The 20,062-nt window shown below is 41.5% G+C and overlaps 2 protein-coding genes across 4 annotated transcripts in view; both read right to left on the bottom strand.

The window, feature by feature from the left end:
• The window catches only part of strn (striatin, calmodulin binding protein), a 74,988-nt gene extending 68,089 nt beyond the window's left edge, over window positions 1-6,899 (bottom strand). The window contains exon 1 of one of the 2 annotated variants that reach the window (XM_015363196.2): window positions 6,531-6,899. In XM_015363196.2, coding sequence (XP_015218682.1) covers window positions 6,531-6,743 — 213 coding nt within the window. In that variant the 5' untranslated portion in view covers window positions 6,744-6,899. The remainder of the gene's footprint in view (window positions 1-6,530) is intronic. The other variant, XM_006638572.3, reaches the window with a different exon arrangement.
• Window positions 6,900-11,961: 5,062 nt separating this feature from the next.
• Window positions 11,962-20,062, bottom strand: part of heatr5b (HEAT repeat containing 5B) — a 36,468-nt gene continuing 28,367 nt past the window's right edge. For both annotated transcript variants that reach the window (XM_015363147.2, XM_015363146.2), the window contains exons 34-36: window positions 19,328-19,479; window positions 17,416-17,629; window positions 11,962-14,061 (exon numbers count right to left, since the gene is read on the bottom strand). In XM_015363147.2, coding sequence (XP_015218633.1) covers window positions 13,754-14,061; window positions 17,416-17,629; window positions 19,328-19,479 — 674 coding nt within the window. In that variant the 3' untranslated portion in view covers window positions 11,962-13,753. The remainder of the gene's footprint in view (window positions 14,062-17,415; window positions 17,630-19,327; window positions 19,480-20,062) is intronic.

Genomic DNA, 20,062 nt, shown 5'->3' with positions numbered 1-20,062 from the left:
TTTTCAACACAGAACAACAAAACGTAACAAAAGCAACATATGGTCTTCTTTTTCACAATGGCACACCCTTGAGATTTACTGTGCCAATCACCATTCTCCCTCCCCACTGTGTTTTACAGATCTTTATCAAATAAATAATAAAAACGCATTACATAATAGATTAAATCATATATAAAACAATTTTAACAATTACAGATTGGCCATAAAACAGACTTGCATGTGGAAATCTGAACTGCTCTTTTAATTTTAATGAGGCTCAAGCGTTTTACACTGTATACAAAGGTATTAGTGTACATATGGGAAGCTGTGGAACATACAATAACTGAGGAGTGACAGAAAGACACGTGAGCGTAGCAAAGAGATGCATGCCCCACTCACACATCTTGTACTACTTACTTAACAAAGCCATCAGGTGCTATTGCTGAAATACACCAACAGCGCACAGGGTCCCATTAGAATTCCAGACAGTATTACTCATAGGTTGCAGCTCTAGCTCAGGCTCAATGGGCCTTCAGTCACTTGTTGTCTGAGTTACTCTGGCCAAGACATCCGACACGCAGGCTGTTTGGGACAGTTCAACTGAGACGTCTTCTGAGCAAAAACGCCAAAAAAAAAACAGCTTTCCCTGGCGCGAGTGCATCCTCAAGGACTGTACAACTCCCAGCCTGTGACGACACAGACGCTGGATTACTGCCAGAGAGACTTCATTAAAGCACAAAAAATCCAAACAGCACACAGTACAGTATTGTACTGACCGCATTCACCACATTCTGGTGTTCAGGCTGTAACAGAGTCCTTGGCTACTGCTTAAAATCACACAAACACAGCTATACTATTACACCATATTTACTAGCAAAGAGCTATACTACAGCCACTAGCTGTAGCATGAGTAACTAGTGACCTTTCGGGCTTATTGACAGAATCTGCTGCATGCTAATCTTGCCTGCAAGTGATCTTGCTTTTCAAAAGAGAAATAAAAACACTTTCTAATGAAAGTGCAGCACACTCGGTTGGATTCTTAATCTTGGGCTCTGCTGCTCTCCACCAAGAGTGTTCAAATGAAGGCAATTTTGCCTTGTGCAGAATTTAAGGTTCAACAGCAAAACTACACTTCAAGCCTACCAGTCAGCACACTGAAGCACGGTGGAGCTCTGCAGCGTGAGTCATACAAGACTCAATTAGAAAATCACCACCTGCGTTATATTGTGAAAATGACAAGGACATCCTTAAATCAATGGATCTCCAGACCATGCATTTGCAGCAAAGCACACTTCATGAAGACACAGTGGGCATGTGTTTGGCAAATACTAAATAATTTCACCAAAATAAAAGCAGGAACAAAGTGGCATACAAGCGCCTCATCTTACGCGTTACGTAAAAAGGCAGTTTCAAAACACTCACAAGCCTTCTGGCTTCTTACTCCTACTCAACTTTTCCCACCCCTGTCACCCACCGTGGGATATTTTTACACAAGGAAAATGGGCAGTTAAAACGCTAGCTTCCTTCTGTCGGGAGGAAAAAAAAACTCTGGAGGTGGAGCAATTTGAAGGGAGGAAATGCAGGCAACCAGATAAAAAAAACCACCTCTTCAGCCCATCACTGCCCTCCACCCCTCTGTTCCCCCAAGACTCGTCCAGCGAGGAAAGGGGTCACAGGCCAGGACAGAGGAGTGCCGTACTGTTTCAAGCCCCTGACTACAGTGCTCCCAAAACCCTGCTGTTGTGGAGTGTTCAACAGGAAGGATCATTCACAACAGCTACTGTGAGGCCTGCATCTTCGCCTGGGACTGTCTTCTACTGTTGAGCAGAAAAAAAAACCACTTCCAATTCCCTTACGCACTCTTCTTTTTATCTTTTTCTCCCTTCTCCGCTTGATTATGTGCATTTTCTATTCTTGCCCCATGCGCTGAGCAAATGAGAATTCCACCCCCTCTGGATAAGCACTATACTAGAATTTGCACTTGCAGGGAGCAGGAAAAAAAAACTCCAGAGCTACCGATTTTCATTGCACTGATCAGAAGACCGAAAAAAAGACATCAAGAAAAGAGAGAAGAGATAAATGTGTAGCCAGTGGAATGCACAGCCTCAAAGACATCCAAGGGAGAAAACCACACATCAAACTAGCAAACTATTAGCAAAGTCACAACCCACTGCCCTGAAAGGGAGACAGGTTTCGGGATTTCTCTGACCTGACAGCTGTGCTGTGCTGTCAGACACACAATTGCCCCAGGGCAAAGTGTGTAACAATCCTCAGGAAAGGAGGGAATCAAAAAGGAAACATCTGAATCAATACACATTGTTCTGTCGAGCACAGAGATGCATCCTTCTGGGATAGTACAGAGCAAAGCTGTGACTTCGCACCAATGAACAACCAATAGTTTTCCTAACCTTACTGACTCAGCAGCATGTTCGTGCACAGGGAAGTGTAAGATACACTTCTGGGATGTGACATATTTATAACAACCATGGAAAAATTAAAGGCACACTTCAATGAAGGGTAAACACATGAAGCACTCGAAAATACAAGCAAAACACATGGCGTCTCTCAATGTTATTTAAAATCGACAGGGGGAAACAGTATACTCACACACGTAAACAGAGACATGAAAGCTGAATGTTTCTGGGACACAACCTCAAAAAGCCGTGCAAGGCTGCCGGCCCTGATGGCATCCCCTCCTGTGTTTTAAAGGCATGTGGCGCACAGCTGGCCCTTGTCTTCACTGTAATATTTAACATGTCACTATCCCTGTCTACTGTCCCACTGTGCTTCAAGAGCACTACTGTCATGCCACTACCTAAAGCAACCAAGGTGTCATGTCTCAATGACTCCCGTCCGGTGGCACTCACTCAGCAGTCATGAAGTGTGTGAAGAAACTGGTGATGGGACACATCAACAGTATTGTCCCGGACTCCATGGACCCCCTGCAGCTTGCTTATAGGAATAATAGGTCAGTGGACGATGCTGTCTCACTCGCCCTTCACGCCACCTGGACAAGAGGAACACCTGTGCCAGGATGTTATTTATGGACCTCAGCTCAGCCTTCAACACAATTGTGCCAGGTAGGCTGGTGGTCCAACTCAGGGGTCTGGGCCTCAGCAATTCCATCTGCAATTGGGTCCTGGACTTCCTGACAGGCAGACCCCAAATGGTGAGGATTGGAAACAAAACCTCATCCCCTCTGATCCTCAACACAGGGGCCCTGCAGGGCTGCTGCCTGAGCCCACGGCTGTATTCTCTATTTACACATGACTGTGTGGCTAGATTGAACAGCCACCACATCATCCAGTTCGCTGATGACACCACAGTAATCGCTCTTAATATCGGCAAAACAAAAGAGATTATAGTGGACTTCCGGAGGCACAGAGGACATCATCATTCAGGGGGCTCCAGTCGAAACTGTCAGCACCTTCAGGTTCCTCGGCCCCCAGATCACTTAGGGGCTGAGCTGGTCAGAGAACACTGCTGCCATCCTCACTGAAGCCCACCAGCGCCTGCACGTCCTGCGACGGTTAAGGAAGTGGGGGATGAGCAAGACAAAACTCACCAATTTGTACCGTAAAACCATTGCGAGTGTCTTGACCGGTGGTATTACAGTGTGGTATGGTGGAGCCACAGTACAGGACAGAAAAGCCATACAGAGGGTTGTGAGGTCCGGGCAGAACACTGACCAGTAGATTCAGAAACAGTTTCTTCCCCCAAGCAGTCCATATCATAATTAGGACCTGCACTTTAAGGTACAAGTTTGCACTATGTCCTGTCTTGGCTGTCAATGTCCGTTTGTCATTTGTGTCTATTTTTTTCTCTCTGCTGTTACTGGGTACAGCTAAACGAGTAAGCATTCCAATACACTTGTTGTATATGGCAAATAAAAAACCTTGAATCTTGAATTCATTGCTAGCATACTGGGCTGAATCCTGCTTTGGAAAAAGAAAATCCCCAAGGCTGGTAAAACTTAATGACAGCCCTATATTCTCAGAACATCTTTATCATGTCTAAAGCCATTCAGCAGCTGTCCAGATTACACGCTCCTATTTCACACAAGCTGACTGTCCGAGCCCTCATTACTGAACACATGCCCATGCGACAGCACAGCAAACAAACAACTTGGAAAAGTGCTGTGTAATGCAAACCATAGCCCGACCAATCTATAGCCAGAGCAATGTAGGAAACAACCACAAACTGCTCCTTGCCACTGGATAAAATAGCATTTCCTGCTTTTTTGGCCTATTTTTTTTTCCTTCCAGTATTACTTTTAATGATGTGAACAGCAAACCAAAATTCCACGACCTTACTGTCTTCTTCAGCAAGTGTAAGTCAAGTGTCTAAACCTCCGATTTTCACAGCTAAACCCCCAAGGTGTTTACAGCATTGCGCTGCGTCAGGGTTTTTTGTAGAAACAGTAACAACTGCTTGCATTTGTGTAATCAGAGAAGAGAGTCCAAGGTAGCACACACACAAAAACATCATACATCCTGGCTTGCAAAGCAAGACCGCTATTATACCGTTTGCTAACTAGAAAACATTCATGTCTACTGAGCGTTCACTATAAGGAGAAAACTTTTTCAGTACAAAAAAAGGGAAGAAATGAATTTCTCTCCTGCAACAAAGCATTCTGAACTCTCACAGGCCTAGTTAAACAGAGGTCAACTTTATTGAGGAGGAAGAATTTAACTTTGCAACTGAACTGGCCAAAGCCAATGGTGAGATGACTTTCATTTACTGTAAGTGGCCAGCTGCCCACATCAAGCAAAAAGCACCTCCAAAACTATCGGCATTGGTCCTGAAAACCCCCTGCTGTGCCAGTTGTGCTCTGTTTCTCTTGTTTCCACACAGAGCAGACTGTCAGGCCAGAACAGATAAAAATCTATCTGGCTTCGCCACTCTCTATTACACCTGATCTGTGCTCACCCAAGACCTTCAGTGAGCAGGTACTCTTTGTGGACAAACAATCGCCAGACTGGCGTGCTTTAGGGCAATTTTTGGATGTCGGCTTCTCATGCGGGATGAGATAATTTTTTTCTGCATTCACCACTACGTGGAACAGCCAAGCTTATCGACAGCGCAGGCCCCTCATAGTGCATGAGGAGATCCTGTAAGAACAAGAGAGTGTGCGTGGAGGAGGCAGCAAATCTTAAACGCTGCTGTAGTTTAGATCACCGATCTCAACAAGACCAGACCCCCGTCCCGCCCCACACCCGGGCCCCCTCTTAAACCCCAACTCAACAGGTGAGCGGACAGTCTTTTAAAGACACAAAGCGGAGAGGGACATTTCGACTCCCCCTCTCTCGGAGGCTGCCATCAGCTCCGACCCCAGCGACGCAGCTCAAAATGCTTAGTGGCTGCGGCACCAAAGCTCATGGCCCTGCTCCAGATGCCAAAAGGATTTACTACAGGGCACTGAGAGGCAGTGTGCACCAAGAGGAGTGAAGGAGCGGGCAGCAGGCCCTCCTCAAGCACCAGGGTGCCCTGCACAAACGACAGAGGGGTTAGGGTTGGTTATATGTCAGAGCGCACTAAACTCTCAGTAAGCAGCCTGCTACTTTTTAAGTGATTTGCAGCAGCTTTGGCTTAGTCACCCTGTGTGTCTAATGCACTTACTGTTCATAGACGGCTCAGTGCCGGACTTAACTACTAATGAGAGTTTGGAGGCCAGTGTCTCAAACCCTCTTTTACTATTCACGACAGAATTTAAACAGTAGACCTCAACGTGTTTCATTGGGGGGGGGGGGGGGGGGGGGACTATTCGGTAGATTTTCAAATTAATATTTAGCATCTGTCACGAAATTCGCCATCGTTTTTAATTCTGTGGCGTTTAAAATCTCAGCCACAAAACATTTGAGCGTGGTTGCATCGTATGTGGGAGTCACTTCGTATCAAAGAATTATTGACCTCTTCCCTTAAGACAGAAGCCCTACATCACACCTATCTAACCTCCTTGTCTCACGAATTTACATAACTTTACATTTCAAAGGTGCAAACGGAATTCAGTGCCAAGAACTGATTGCTCTGACACATCGGAGTACACACTTCTCCGAGCACATCGGAGAGCTAAACACGGTTACAAATGTATAAAATGCAGGTCGGCTTTTGTCGTTGATAAACGGAGGGGTGCAGACAACAATTCACATGCTGTAGCCCGGAATCCGAAAGCGTTACACTTCGCCACCTTATCACATCCTGAAACATTTCTACGCCTCTGAACACAGCGAAATGTGTTTTCATGCACAGGGTCTGGCACCCCTGTCGAAACGCAAAAGCAACCCGGTACGACATTGCACGTCGGCAAAACACGCGAAACCTCTTGTTTTAAGTTACACATTTCAGAACTCGTGTCCGATCGCAACACCCAGCCTTGGCCCTAGAAGCTACACAACCCTTAGCTGTTTATGCACTGTTTGCTACTCAGTAGTCGGGGAGGAGGGGGGACTGAGCCCGTTCTGTTCAGTGCCGATCCGGAGGGCAGGCAGGGCTCTCTCCGGGACCGTCACGAACGCGGACCGGACCCAGGCTGGGCGCTCAAGGTTGTTTACCTGTAACTCGGCCCGCTCCACCTCCCACTGGGCTCTCTCCACCTCGAATCGGGCCCATTCGTGCTGCAGGAAGTGCAAGATCCCCGGGATACTGTACTGCGCCCGGGCCGCCTCCCCTCCGCCTCCCTCGGGCTGGGGTCCCTTCCCACCGCCGGGCAGCACCGAGTTATTGTTGTTGTTAAAAAAGACTCCGGGCCCTGCCTGTTCTTCCATGGCCAGGCCAGGTAACAGCGCTCGGTTCGCGGAGGGTTGACACGGCGCTTCTGTCTGACGGCTCTCCTCCGCCGCTTCTTCGCTCACTCTGTGGTCTCCGCCTCTACACGGAAAAAAAAAAATCAAGAGCTCTCTCTGCTGGGGACCAAACTCACTTCTGACAGCTGGCTGTCATTCAATGACGTCAAACCCCATGCACACGCCCATAATACATTAGGCTTCCGTATATCTATGGTCTTTTTACTGCACTAGTTTTTCAAAGCATGATGGGATTTGTAGTCTTCTCAGCTCCTCGACAGTAAAACCACCATAATTCGGGTTGAATTGAAAAGCCAGGTTATTATTTTAACACAGTTACCTCCTGTCACTGATTTCCCAAAGGTATTCACATATAGAATTCAACTGAAGTACACAGATAATTTAATAGATTCCTTTAATTTGAAAACAATACCTGATGTTTTTCAGAGAAGAGCATACAGCACATACTGTACATGCGAGAAAGAGTAAGACTGTACTTTGTTACATGCCAACTTTGAAAAGCAGCATTGGTTTTTGTGTTTGTGAGTTTAATGACTGTTAATTGTCTTTTATACAAAACATATACAAAATTACTTGAATCAATCTGCATTATCACTTCATCATTAATTATCTCTTTGACTAAATGTACATGTATATTATATAATATAGGGTAATGTACAATTCTTCAGGTTAGTCTACTGATTCTGCTACAACTAGAAACTAAAGTGACTAATACTTTACAGTACAAAAATAAGTCTTGACCACTTATCCAATTACCTCTTGTATAGGAGTTAAAGTAATACAACACATGCAACTGTTTATAAAGCACTGTATAATATAGAGAAACTAATGACGCCTGCGAACCAACACCTACTAGTATGTCCAGAAACTGGCTATCTAACAGTTAAGAGCTCACTGTAGCAGCTTCTAGTCATTTAACTTATATGTATTATCTGTATGTTTAATAGAACGTCTTTTAGGGCTTTTGAGAAACTAATTATTTAAAGATGCACAGGAAACACGAACACAGCCCTTGAGAGCAGGAGATGAGCACCACTGTATTAATTAGACTATCTAATTTGATGAGTTTTTCTAGGATTCATATTATCGTTAATTGCTCATGACATTGGCAAAAGGTGATTAGTGTGTGAAACCCAGCTCTGTTTTATCTAATTAATTTTTTTACAGATAGGGAAAAAAATGATGAAAGTTTACAATACGGTTTAATTATCAGAAATGTGAGAACCCTACAGGAGAGTTCCTTTTCTGAATTGTGTTATTATCCAAATGTTAAGACTCACTGCCCAAGGGTGACTCCAGAGAGGTCTGCCTGCACATTGCTATTAATTGATTTCTTTTATTAATCCACTAGATGATGACACCAAATAAATAAATGGTGTATTGTAAATAAATGTAGAAATAAATACATTGCAGTGTCTTTAGCCTGGAATACAGTGGAACTCAAATGATGTCATTTGGGAAAATATGGATGAATAAACTATATATATAGACAATCCATATTTTGCAAAAACAAAATCAGCTAGTCAACTCCAAAACAAGTTCAATTCCAGGTCTTGCAACCACTCATGTCAGAAAATAACAAGTGCCATCTGTGTGTTGTGATCTTTAGTAATATATTTATGCAAATTCTGCTGACATTGTAATTTGTCAACTTACAATGCAGGTTTTTGACACAAGTAGCTACTGTCAAATTGACACTTCACAGCTGTCATTCCTTAGAAGGAAACGATGCTGCAGACCTTGCTGTTCACCAGATGAAGAGGAAGGTGTATCTTTATAACTGCCAGCTATCGAACAGGAACCAGAAAATCCACTGAAAACTCACTACAAGGTCAGCCATGAATGTTGTTACTTTTATTACAGTTTCATTCTCATCCTGAAGAAATGGGTTTTTAACCCCCCGGAAGTCATACATTTGGAACAATAAATTGAGACTCTGCATTCTTTTCTACAGATTTCATTTTGCTGAAAAGGTTGTCTCTGGTGCCACTGTACCGGTTGAATCTTCCTTCCCTGAGACATCCACTCGGTAATTGAGGAACAAAAGCAGCATGCTATGGTAGCCATGGTGATCAACATCAAAAATAAAACGCAGTTAAAAGAGGCCTGTCATGAGTGGGCGAATCATTCAGCCCCCAACATATGGCATGAAATTCCTTTGGTGTGTGTGGGTTGAGACTTTTCAATAAATTTGTTTTTAAAATTGCAGAAGAGTTTCCCCATTAAACATTTGTTAAGGCATGTCCACCTCACAGGTCTTTGAACTCTAAGAAGGGTAAATCTGGCCTTCAGAAAGTTTACTTCGTTTTTCGAACCACAACCCGCCGAAGTATCTTGAGAGGCTCGTAAGACAAAAGAACTAAATTTAACCAGGGCTGTTTATTTACTGACAAGCCTTCCTGGGAAAGACTCTTGTTGTGCAGTATAGATGCTGAAGAAGAACTCCACTACAGAATCTTTTTTTTTCCCCAAAGCCAAATCAGGTTTTTAAAACTCTACAGATGTGCGTAGCAGCCTGCACTCTCCAAAATGCTTTAATTAGATTTCTGTCACTCAGTTGTTGTTTTTTTGCAAGGGGTCAGGATGCAAAGGAGGGGTGTTATCGCGTTTTCTCTCTTTGACCCCTCGGTAACTTTCTGGGCCCACTTGTTAAAAGATGCACTTTGGAATTAGGCAGAGAAATAAAAACATTATCAAAGCCTACAATAATAGCCAGGGAATTCTAATTTTGTTGTCACCTTGACAACAAGCTCAATCTCCCATACACTCAGCTGTCAAAGGTCTCACTGAGGCCCTGGCTACCTCATTACCTTTTCTAGCTAGGCCGAATAGCCGCCTCCCGCTTGCTTTAAACTTTCTTTGCCAAGGTTACACTTCCTTATCCCCAACATTTGCCTGTTTTTTCAGACCTGTTTCATTTACAAAAGGTACCTAAAGGCAAATGGCTTTTCATTGACTCAGTGAACAAACTGGCTAATCCTGAAAAGATACGGTAGCCTAGTGTGGGCTAAAACGTGGAGACGCACTAAGGTAAAAGTGCAAAGTTGCATTGTGCTTCACATGGAAGGATAGCCTTTTGGCCTTGAGTTCTTTCTTTAACCTTCGATGAACAATTCAGTCATTGTTTCCATAACAAACAAATTTCAGTGGAACATCAAATATTCTGCAGAGCTGCACAAAAGCCATAATAAATACTTAAATTGAATTAATGTCTTCTTCCCGTCAGATCTCCCTTCATATGCAATGGGGTCAGTGGGTCTTTAATTTGCAAGTTGGTCTGTTTTAAAGATTTCGCTTACTCATAACTGTCAGTTTTGTACACTTGAAACCTGCAAGCAAAAATTGCCTGAATGGAGTCCTTAAAATGTCTCAGTTCAGTACCTTGAAGTAATCCATGGCAAACGTTCCTGCTAGGGGACATTTATCAATAACCCTTTGTTAAGATAAGGGCCTTTTAGTACTCCTTGCAGCCTCCAAACTCCGCTAACAGGGCTCCGGCAGTCAAGTCCTCAGCAGCAAAACAGGTGGAGAAGACGGAGCTGATGTATCCTGGAGAACCGGGAGGTGCTGGCAGATGTCGGCTGCAGCAGGAATGAAGTCTGCAGTCAAGAATGAAGCACTTCGGCCTCCGTGTCTTTGGATCAGGATAGGCCTGGAAGCTGGTGAGAAACTCCGCAATAAAAGCACAGGGCAGAGAGCCCTGTCTCGTTATTCACCTCTGGGGTCAGGGACGACAAGTCATAGAGGGGCAGTCAACACATTTCTAACAAAGTAACACCATTTGCAGTTTGATTTGAATGTGCCCGAGACACCAATACGGTGTTCTTTAACAAAATAGATTTGTAAAGCCATGGTGAAGACGTGCAGAGAATCACACAACAGCATTCAAGGTCAGCAAGCATGAGGCGTGTTTGAAAGAATTACTTGCTCTCCCGGCAGAGTCATCATAAGACTCTTGATGCCTTTCGTGTGAGCTAGACTCCTGTGAACTGCCAATGTATTGTAAAACACTCATGTAAGACAGTAGTTCAGCCTCAAGTTAGGGTTGTGTAGGGTTTTGCAAAGGGAAATAATAAACCAACTGCACTGAAAGTGGAGTAGTCTGTTGTGCAGATAGCGGTTTGTATTAATCCAGGGGTTGTCAGCATAGTGGGGGCCTGCAGGCATTTGCATAGGGGACATTTCCACCTGCAGTGCTGGGGTAAGTTCTGGGGAAAATCCCAGAATAAGGATGTCATGCTGTTAGGATCATCAGCCCCAAGAATAGCTGAAACTGCAGAAACTTTCAGGATCTTCAATAATGTACAGCACAGAAAAAAATGAAAAGCAGTTAACAAGTCTAGTAGGATCACTGTAAGATCACCTCTGTATTGCAGATCACCGGGCAGGCACGTGGATTTTATTTTCACCTGGGGGGAGGAATTTAATTCCATTTATTGTTCAGCACAAGCCCTGTTTTATAGTCAGAAGCTATAAAAAGCTCATAAAAAAAAACAAGAAAAAGGGGAATTAACTTTTGGAATTTGCCTTTTAACCAATACTATTGAAAATGTTTTTTTTTTTTACTGCAAAAAGACAAACTTGGAGCACAGATTAAAGCTGGAAAATTGCATGGCTGTACATATTTCTGTTGCACTACTATTATATTCACTAGAGAATCAACTGACTATGGTAAATACTGTACAATTAAAAATAAAAACAATTAGAATTTGTTGCATATTTGTTCATTTCTAAACCTTTACCTCACTTGTAATAGATTACCCATATTAAAACACCAGAGCAATGGAACTATTAACTACATGGCTGAAGCACTGGTGCTGTGATTTTTAGCCCACAGTCACATTACAAAAAGCCAAGCTCCTCAGCTGCAAACATATAATACTGTGTGAACAGCACGCAAGAAAGTCACCATCCGCACACAACACCAAGTGCTTCAGATAGGTGCTCACAGTTTCCCATAATAGAATGATATTGCTCCTGAAGGATTAACTTTATTCGCTTAGACATGAATGTGATTAAATTCACTGTTTAAGATCATTACCAATTAAGTTCAATACTCTATCATGTCCAAAAACAAAGGAAGAATAAAAAGAACAGAGCCAGCTGACTTGAAACAAAAATAATTTGCTACACAACCTGAACCAGAGACAATATACAGTACAATATGACAATATAAAACTGTTTTTTTAACTTACTTTATTGCACAAATTACAGTAAGATGACCAGCCTGGGCATCCCTAGCATTGGAAATGACAGAAAGGTCACAGTAAAAAATGTTTTCAATGTATACACCCACTGAAAATCAAAGATGCATGAAAATAAGACACAACAAATAATGAAAGACAATTAATGCTTTCAATGCATTTAACAACGGTGCTCTCTACATGATACCAGATAAATGAATGTAACTTTCTCTTATAACTGTATATGCATATATTTTTGTCATTTTGATTTGCATAAAGTAAGTGTTTAACTAAACATTTGCTGATGAAAAGAACAGAGGGTTGAAACTGTGATGGTTTGGTCTTTCTCTTCACTATATACATTGATTTGCTGTTTTAAACATCCAAAATCTTGTTAAAAAAAAAGAAAAGTCCAGGTAAAGATCACATTTCGGTAAAAAGCTGATTACTTCAATCTTCAGATGTCTTTTTCGCTCGCAACTAATGTCCAAGAAATTTAAAACCACAGCAGAATAATCATGTTAATGGCCTACCTGACCAGTAGTACTGCAGGGGACAAATAGGCACGTGATTTTGTTACACTTTAACATTGTTGACGGGTGACAAAAACACAGTGGAAAGAATTCAAGAAGAGATATCAATGAAACTAATACCTTGATATTTAGAACAGAAGGCTACTCAATAACAGAAGAGCACTTCCTTTTAGCTTATGAGGAAAGCTGCAGGAAAGGCAATCTACTGCCTTAGCACACATTGCAACCTCTGACCCACTCCACAGGACTATGAAACCCCTCAATCTTGAAAACATGTCAGAAATGGAAACCATGTAACTAAATAAAGATATAAACTGAGATATCCTGCATTACAATGTTTCTTCATGGTCTTATCCATCTGCCTGAGGTAAGAAAAGTAATAATGTGAGGTTTGCAATGCTTTCAACTAAAGTGATAATGCACTTCCAAAAAACATGCTACACAGGATGAATTGATGTCTTTCAGGTGTTCTAAGTAAGTGGTAAGATACATGCAAACGTCAGATTCTCTTACAAAGAAAACTAAAAAATAAGGAATAACATTTTTGCAATTAGAAGTTAATTAAATTTAAATTAGATGTAAAGAAATGTTATCTAGTCAGGGAATTCAGATTAAATAATAAGAAATAAAAAAATACTACATTTGTACATACTTTTGTGATATTTAAAACCTAATATGATTATCAATCCAAAATAAAGGCCTAATTAAGATCCATTTTAAAATTGCTATGGTTCATCTGATCAGTACTTTGTACTTTTACTTTAGAACGGTAACATTGTTCAATAAATCATTAATGTCTATAAAAAGGAGTTATAGCCTACTGAAGTAGAGAGAATGTCCCATTATATTTAAGAACTCCCTTTTGAAAATCAGACGTGAACCTACAGTAATATTGTATTAGATTCCATCCCCTTCAAAGTAAGCCCTTGGTCTTGAGCTAGCGAAGAGTTAGGAGTGTCATCTACAGTTCATTTCTAAATCATTGTTAAAGCACAGATTACAAATCCTTCAGTTCTGGCAGAATTGTAGCTCTGACGTCACTTCTTTGTGAAAGAAGAACATACGAGATCCGGCAAAGAAATAGGAGGGAGAAACGCACACAGACATGAATAAAAACCCCAGCCCAGGCAAACCTTGTGAAACTCCTTCCAGGAAACAGGTATTTGGTGCTTAGTGTTTGCAGTAAGGGGTATTTGGGGGGGGACAGATCTGCACACTGGTGCTGTAGGGCCACGTCTCGGTAGGCAGGATCCTTTCAGAAGAAGCTGGTCTTGAGTTTGATGGTGGGGGCGACCTGTACTGCAGGCTGGGTCTGCCTGACAGCCGCCTTGGCCTTGCTGCTGGCCTGGCTGGCTCGGATGGCCGTCTCCAGCCGGGTCTTCAGCTCCGGGGCGGCCCCTACGACCGTCTTGAAGGCGCTGGGGTACAAGGGCCCGATTCGCATCAGGTCCTGCAGCGCGAACTCGTGCAGGCCTTTGGAAGCTGGGTTAGCCGAACTGTACGCATTCTCATCCAGAAGATAGGAAATGAGGGTAGGGACTAAGAGAGCAAGAAGCTGAACTCCTTTAAAACAAAAGAGGAGAGAAAAGTGTTACTTGGGATCCTTCCTTAGCCGACAGTTCCTGAAATAGTTATTGAATTTCAAGATTCAACTGTTGCTAAGCAGATGTGGTTGCTAAGGCAGGGAAATACATTTACTTGTTGCAATAATAGTCATCAGAAAATGTGGGGTTCCCCTATGATCAAAGAATCCCTAATTTTTTGAGGTGGGTCATTTATAATGGCAGTTATTAATCAGTAACCCACTTACATTGAAGGATGTGTACTTGTGCTTCAGTATAATTTTCTTTAGAGAAATAACACTGAGAAGCAATATATCACATTTCTTGCCATTAATGAAAATGCTAATTACAACATGGATTTCAGTTGTAGTTAAAAGTGAGTTTAATGGTACACCTTTGCACACACATGAAAAAAACATAACACTTTCCAATTCTTGAAAATGAGGGTTTGGGGATTTTTAACTTCAGTTAAGAGCTGTAGCTCGTTGTAGCTTTGATGCTAAATGCACTGTACCAAAAGTTGCTTCACTTAGAAATCAAGATGGGGTAACAATTTAAAAATTCTTTTTTTTGAAAATTGGAAGTTCTGAAAAAGCTTTTCTGAAGACAATCGATTGCAGAACACTCCAGTGTTTCTAGGTAAGGTGTTTTACTTCCTAAACCAGTATCAAATCCAGAACCTACAGGCAAACAGAAACCCCACAGAAGTTTGCATTCACACCACATTCAGCACAGAAAAGTATACGTCTCCACCCTATGATTTAGCATTTACAGAAATTATATTTTAGAAGAAAGCACTAGTAAGGGAATCTATAGGACCAGAAAATTTCAACCAATGGCATGACTAAAAACTGAACATAGGAGTCTTATCTTTGAATTTACACCAATTCACACTAATGTGATTTTTTAACCATGTCCCGTTTCATATTGCTGACTTTTTACTTAATAAAGTTCTTCAGCAGAACTGCTCTATATACTACTATAAAACAGATTAATAAACCACAAAGAAGACAATGGGAGCTCCATTGTCTATATCACAAAAACAAAAATGTTTGAAAGCACATGCCAGAAATCAGACTGGAATCTGTGGAAACTACAAAGTTAATCAGAAGAAATAAAAGTACAAAGATATTAAAAGCAGAACCACTGCAAACGAACATCCAAACCGCTTTCATAATGAAGGAGGGACATTTATAGTTCTGTAAGATGGTGAAGCTGATCTCCTGGTTTCTGTTTTGTGAGCTCGCAAACAGCTGGCATTTTCAACAGAGTGGTTAATCCATGAATCCGGGTTATGTTGTTCTACACACTGTAACACCAGAGGTGAAACATGTCAAGTCACCTCAGTGGGAACAGCTGATTGGGAAACCCCCTTTCAAACGTGGCATAATAATTTCAGAAGGTCAACGATTTGGGTAAAACTGTTTCCTGAGCAATTGATGCTTGAACTCCAACGTGACTGAAAACCGAAATCTCCTACTAAATCTCGCCTTGCCACTGCATGTGTTAATTTGTAAGTGTTATCTAACTGTGCTGGGGATGATGACTCACTCTGCGTATTAATGATATCTCAAGAAACTGCAGTAAGACCTAAAGCTGTTCATAAGGATCCATGTAAGTGAGTCTGCTGGGCAATTATTCTATTATTACTGCTTATTTATGCAGCAGAAACCAATTTAGTTAACCCAGTCTGCTCAGAGAATCTTCCTGTCAGTCAAGCTGATACACTGCCTCTGCAAGGTGATTTGGACAGAAGCCCATGTCATTAATAAAAAAAAACCCAACAATTTAACCTGAGGCTGTACAGCATAGGATCATCTGATAAATGTATGAAGTGTTAAAAATGCATATTTCTAGAGAAAAGAATCATGAGTAGCAGAGCCACATATATTCTACAAAATCTGCAGCAATTTCCAGACTGACATGCAAAGTTTGTACATATGGAAAAACTAAAACTTTAACATCATGATTCAGTTCTGTTTGTGGGGCTATTCTTACATTTGGTGCAGAAGAAAACGTAACCTGTCTTTGAACACTGATTTCTACAGAAAAGTGGGCAATGGTAAGCATAAAGGAGGGAAACATTTTTCCAGGCACTATTTACAATGCTGGAATTCATTATTCCTGTGTTAAAGCAAGTAAGGGCAGTTCGGTGCTACCAATGCACCACAAAAGAGACTATGCGATTATCTGCAGATAAGACATGAAGCAGCTCAGTAACAGGAAGTGCATTTATATGAGCTCTTAATAGTCACAAGAGAGGGTTGAAATCGTCTTGACTTCTGAAACAGAGATCAGAGGAGAAAACAATAAGAGTAGATGAGAAAAAAGGTCACTAGCAGAACTTCTATAATACAGCAGTAACAGCAAACAAATTGCATTTGTAAGTACCAAGCTTTGCGAGTTTTATTACTTGTGGTTTTGATTGATGGTGAGTTTCACTGTTTTATCAATTAGTTTGTGTGAAACATAAGAAATTCCTTGCAGGCAAAATCCGTTTGTCCCTCTGGGAAATCTTCCTGAATACACAGAAAAAAAAGCTATTTAGGAGGGTACTTTCACACACCTGGTCTGTGTTCAGAAAGGTTTTTCTACAATAAAAATAGCCTCACATCTAAGTTGTCCATTTAACTACCAGCACTTAGCTTCCAATATCTCCACAGTGAAATGTATTTGTTAAGTGACAGAGAGATGTATTGCTTGAACTTCAAATGCTCCACATAATAAAGGAATAAACATATAAACAAATAAATAACACTAACTGTCCTTCATTAAAACAATACTTTTCACAGAAACACCATAGCTGTCACACCTCTGAAAATGAATATGAAGTGATATTACACTTAAATTGTTCCTGTTTCAAATGCTTTAGCTTCCCTAGTGCTGCTGAACGAATCACTGCAACCGACAGAATTAAGAACAATAGCCAGTCCTGTAAACACATTGCCCAATCTGCTTTCTTGCAACTGAAAGAAGACCTGAATTGTTCAGAATATTTACTCTCTAAAATGACCAAATACCAAATTCCGAAAACAATCCCAGGAATCACTGTATTATTCCTGTATTTATTATTGTTGTTAAAAATCAATTACATATGTTTTGAATCTAGGCCAGGCTTTAAATCTCCATACTGACTTCTGCTCAAATTCCCCAAATTTACACGGTAAATCAACAATCACCTGCACTGCATTTTTGCGAGAACAAAACAAATGGCAACATTATCATGTTAAAAGGAAAAGATCAGCTTTCTAAAAGCAACGCCTGAGGTGGGTTAGGCATCAGGCACATGTATTGCTTGAATCATCTGATGCGTTACCACTTCAGCGGAGTTGTACTGGAATAAGGCTGAACTTACTGTTCTGCTCCTCTCCCATAGCAACCAGGTTTTCAAGGACTCTAACTCCCTCCTGAATGGCCTGCAGCTCCACGCTGCTGCCTGGCCTGCTCCTCTCCACGGCCTTCAGCTTCTCCACCAGCAGAGGAGCCAGGGCGTGGATGTAGGGGGTGGAGAGAGCCCTGCTCGAGTGCTGGAACACGGACAGCATCAGCTGGTAGCACCTGGCCTGCACCTACACACAGACACGTTGAGGGCAGTGTCAGAAAGCAGGTACTGAGCTGGTGTTCATGGTTAAGAGGTGGCCAGGACTACACCCAAGCCCTTTCTTTCATGCTCTTCCTACACGAGCCTTGGACAGTTCTTTGGGAGTTTTTTGCGTTAGGCTTCTTGCATGCATTTAAATATTTTTCCAACCCCAATTTTATTTCCTTGGCTTCACTCAACAAATAGTTGCCAAAGCTGACTCAAATACACAAAGGGTAACAAAGGTCAGAAAGTCATTCAGAGGAATTCCCCTTTTTGTGTGACTCAAAGAGACAAAAGATATCCCTGAAAGCCCTCAAGGATTAATGTTTGATGCTTTATGTGTAGACCTAGCACAAGTTCCTACCTTCCAGTGAGCAGGAAAAATAATTAAAAAGAACATTGTGTGATAATGAATATATTCTAATACTACCCATTAATAAACTATAGACGCCCTAAGTGCTTGCCATGGCTGCATTAACTTCTTATAGCTAATTACATGCTTTTACTCTTAATTGCAGAACATCCTACATAAATTACTTATTAACGTAATTTTAAAACTAGCAAAACAGGTAAAATTACAATTAAAATAAGAACATGTCTGAACTAAATGAACAAGAGTAGATGCCCCAGACAGTTCAATGAACCTCTCCCACAGGGAAAGACAATAGTGCCACTTAGTCACAGCAAGAACAGGACCTAGGGAAAAACTGTTTTCACAAACAGAATCTCTGTGTAATTCAACAAACCTGAGACTTAGGTATGTTTTGTACTTTACTAGGGATTATACCCTAGAGGTTAACAAATGTCTTACAAATATTTTTCTTTCTTCATTCTGAATCTCTTGTTCACAGGACAAGAAATCACAGGATTTATTTTTCCATGCAGACAACTTAAAGAAAATCTGCAGCCTAAAAGCTAAAACACATGCTGCCTTCCTTTAACCTTCAATGCAAATCGGATATTTCTGAAAGATATAATATAATAAATGTTTGTCCATATAATTTTGTTTCATCTCATGACTGGTCTGTCTGGGTCAAGGCTGCAGTTCCATATCATTGCTGATCCTTTGTTCCAAGTGCAAAGAAAGATAACTCTTACTCAACTCAGGCCAGATGCTCCCTGTGTTCCTGAGAACACTAGGGGTGTTGCTGTCTTGTTTTCTTGTTACTTAGAAATTGGCCTCTTTAATGCTTTTCAAACATTAATACATCACCATGAACCCATTAAGTCTAATAGAAGACTGGACCTTTATTAAACTGTGTATACCTGCTGTGTGCTTCTTTCAAGGAACCTTAAACCCAGCAAGAAACACTGTTACACACACCTCTTCTGTAATAAGGCAAAGAAAATATACCATGATAACTCAGGGGGAGTTAACATATCTGGGCCTTTTTGTATGCCAGGTCTTGTGTTCTAAACACACTGTCCAATTAAGCGCTGTATATACTAGTAGAGTATTTCTATCTTAACAGGTGCGGCAGCAAGCAAAATAATACTACATAAAAAACTAGCTCTGTCAGAGCTATCGCCTAAACTGCTTACTGCCACTCCCCCCACCAAACAAATACACTCTTGCCTGTAACCCTGTTACACTGCCCTTCAGACACGTCACTCCTGGGAAGAGGTTTAATGCATGCTCGTGAAATCCTGTGGGTTTAAATTGGGAAAAAGTAAATGAACACACCCAGGGGTCACTGGAATTCAAGGCGTTCTTGAACCTGTTCATGCAGCCATTCTGCAAGGACGTCACGCCAACTATCTCCGCACTGGCGGACAGCAGGAAGAGGGTGATGGCTGTGAGCATGCTCACTTCATCCATGTTGGGCCTGGACTCATCTGGAGGGTAGAAAACTGCTTATTGAACAAAAGTGGTGCCACAATTAAAAAAAAATAAAAAAAAATAATCAATGCTCATTTTTGTTACCATCCGGACAAACAAATTGTATGAAAGAGTGAAGGGAAAAATTATTTTGTGAGGTTGTTTTTGATCTGCTGAACACAGGCACTTCGTAAGCTGTGCAGAAGTTCTACACGCTCATTTTTACAAAACAACTGTTACAGCTGCATCAAAAATGCTTCTCTTTTAAATGTCTGAGAAGAGTTACCAAAGTACTGCAGGTTAGCCCTTGACAGGACAACTGCCACCTTCTCTATTAAAAGTAGAGTTTCATTGTGATCTCTTCAGGTTTTTTTTACTTTGAAACTTTTTAATTTTTAGTTTTTTTCTAGGTTGGAAACATTAGTAAATTCAAGAACTGCTTCTGGCCCCTGAATTTTCAGGCATGAAGGTCCTTGGTGCCACTCTACCCAAAAAATCAATATTAATGAAAACATTGTTGAATAAACCCCATTTAAGGCATGCAGTTTTTTCTCTCGTTTCTGTAACACAAGGCTAGCGGGCAGCAGTCAGGTGATGCTG

Source organism: Lepisosteus oculatus, chromosome 17 (genome assembly GCF_040954835.1).
Source record: "Lepisosteus oculatus isolate fLepOcu1 chromosome 17, fLepOcu1.hap2, whole genome shotgun sequence".
NCBI classification, from domain to species: domain Eukaryota; kingdom Metazoa; phylum Chordata; class Actinopteri; order Semionotiformes; family Lepisosteidae; genus Lepisosteus; species Lepisosteus oculatus.
The sequence above is the reverse complement of the archived record's forward strand: the minus strand, read 5'-3'. Positions and strand labels throughout refer to the sequence as shown.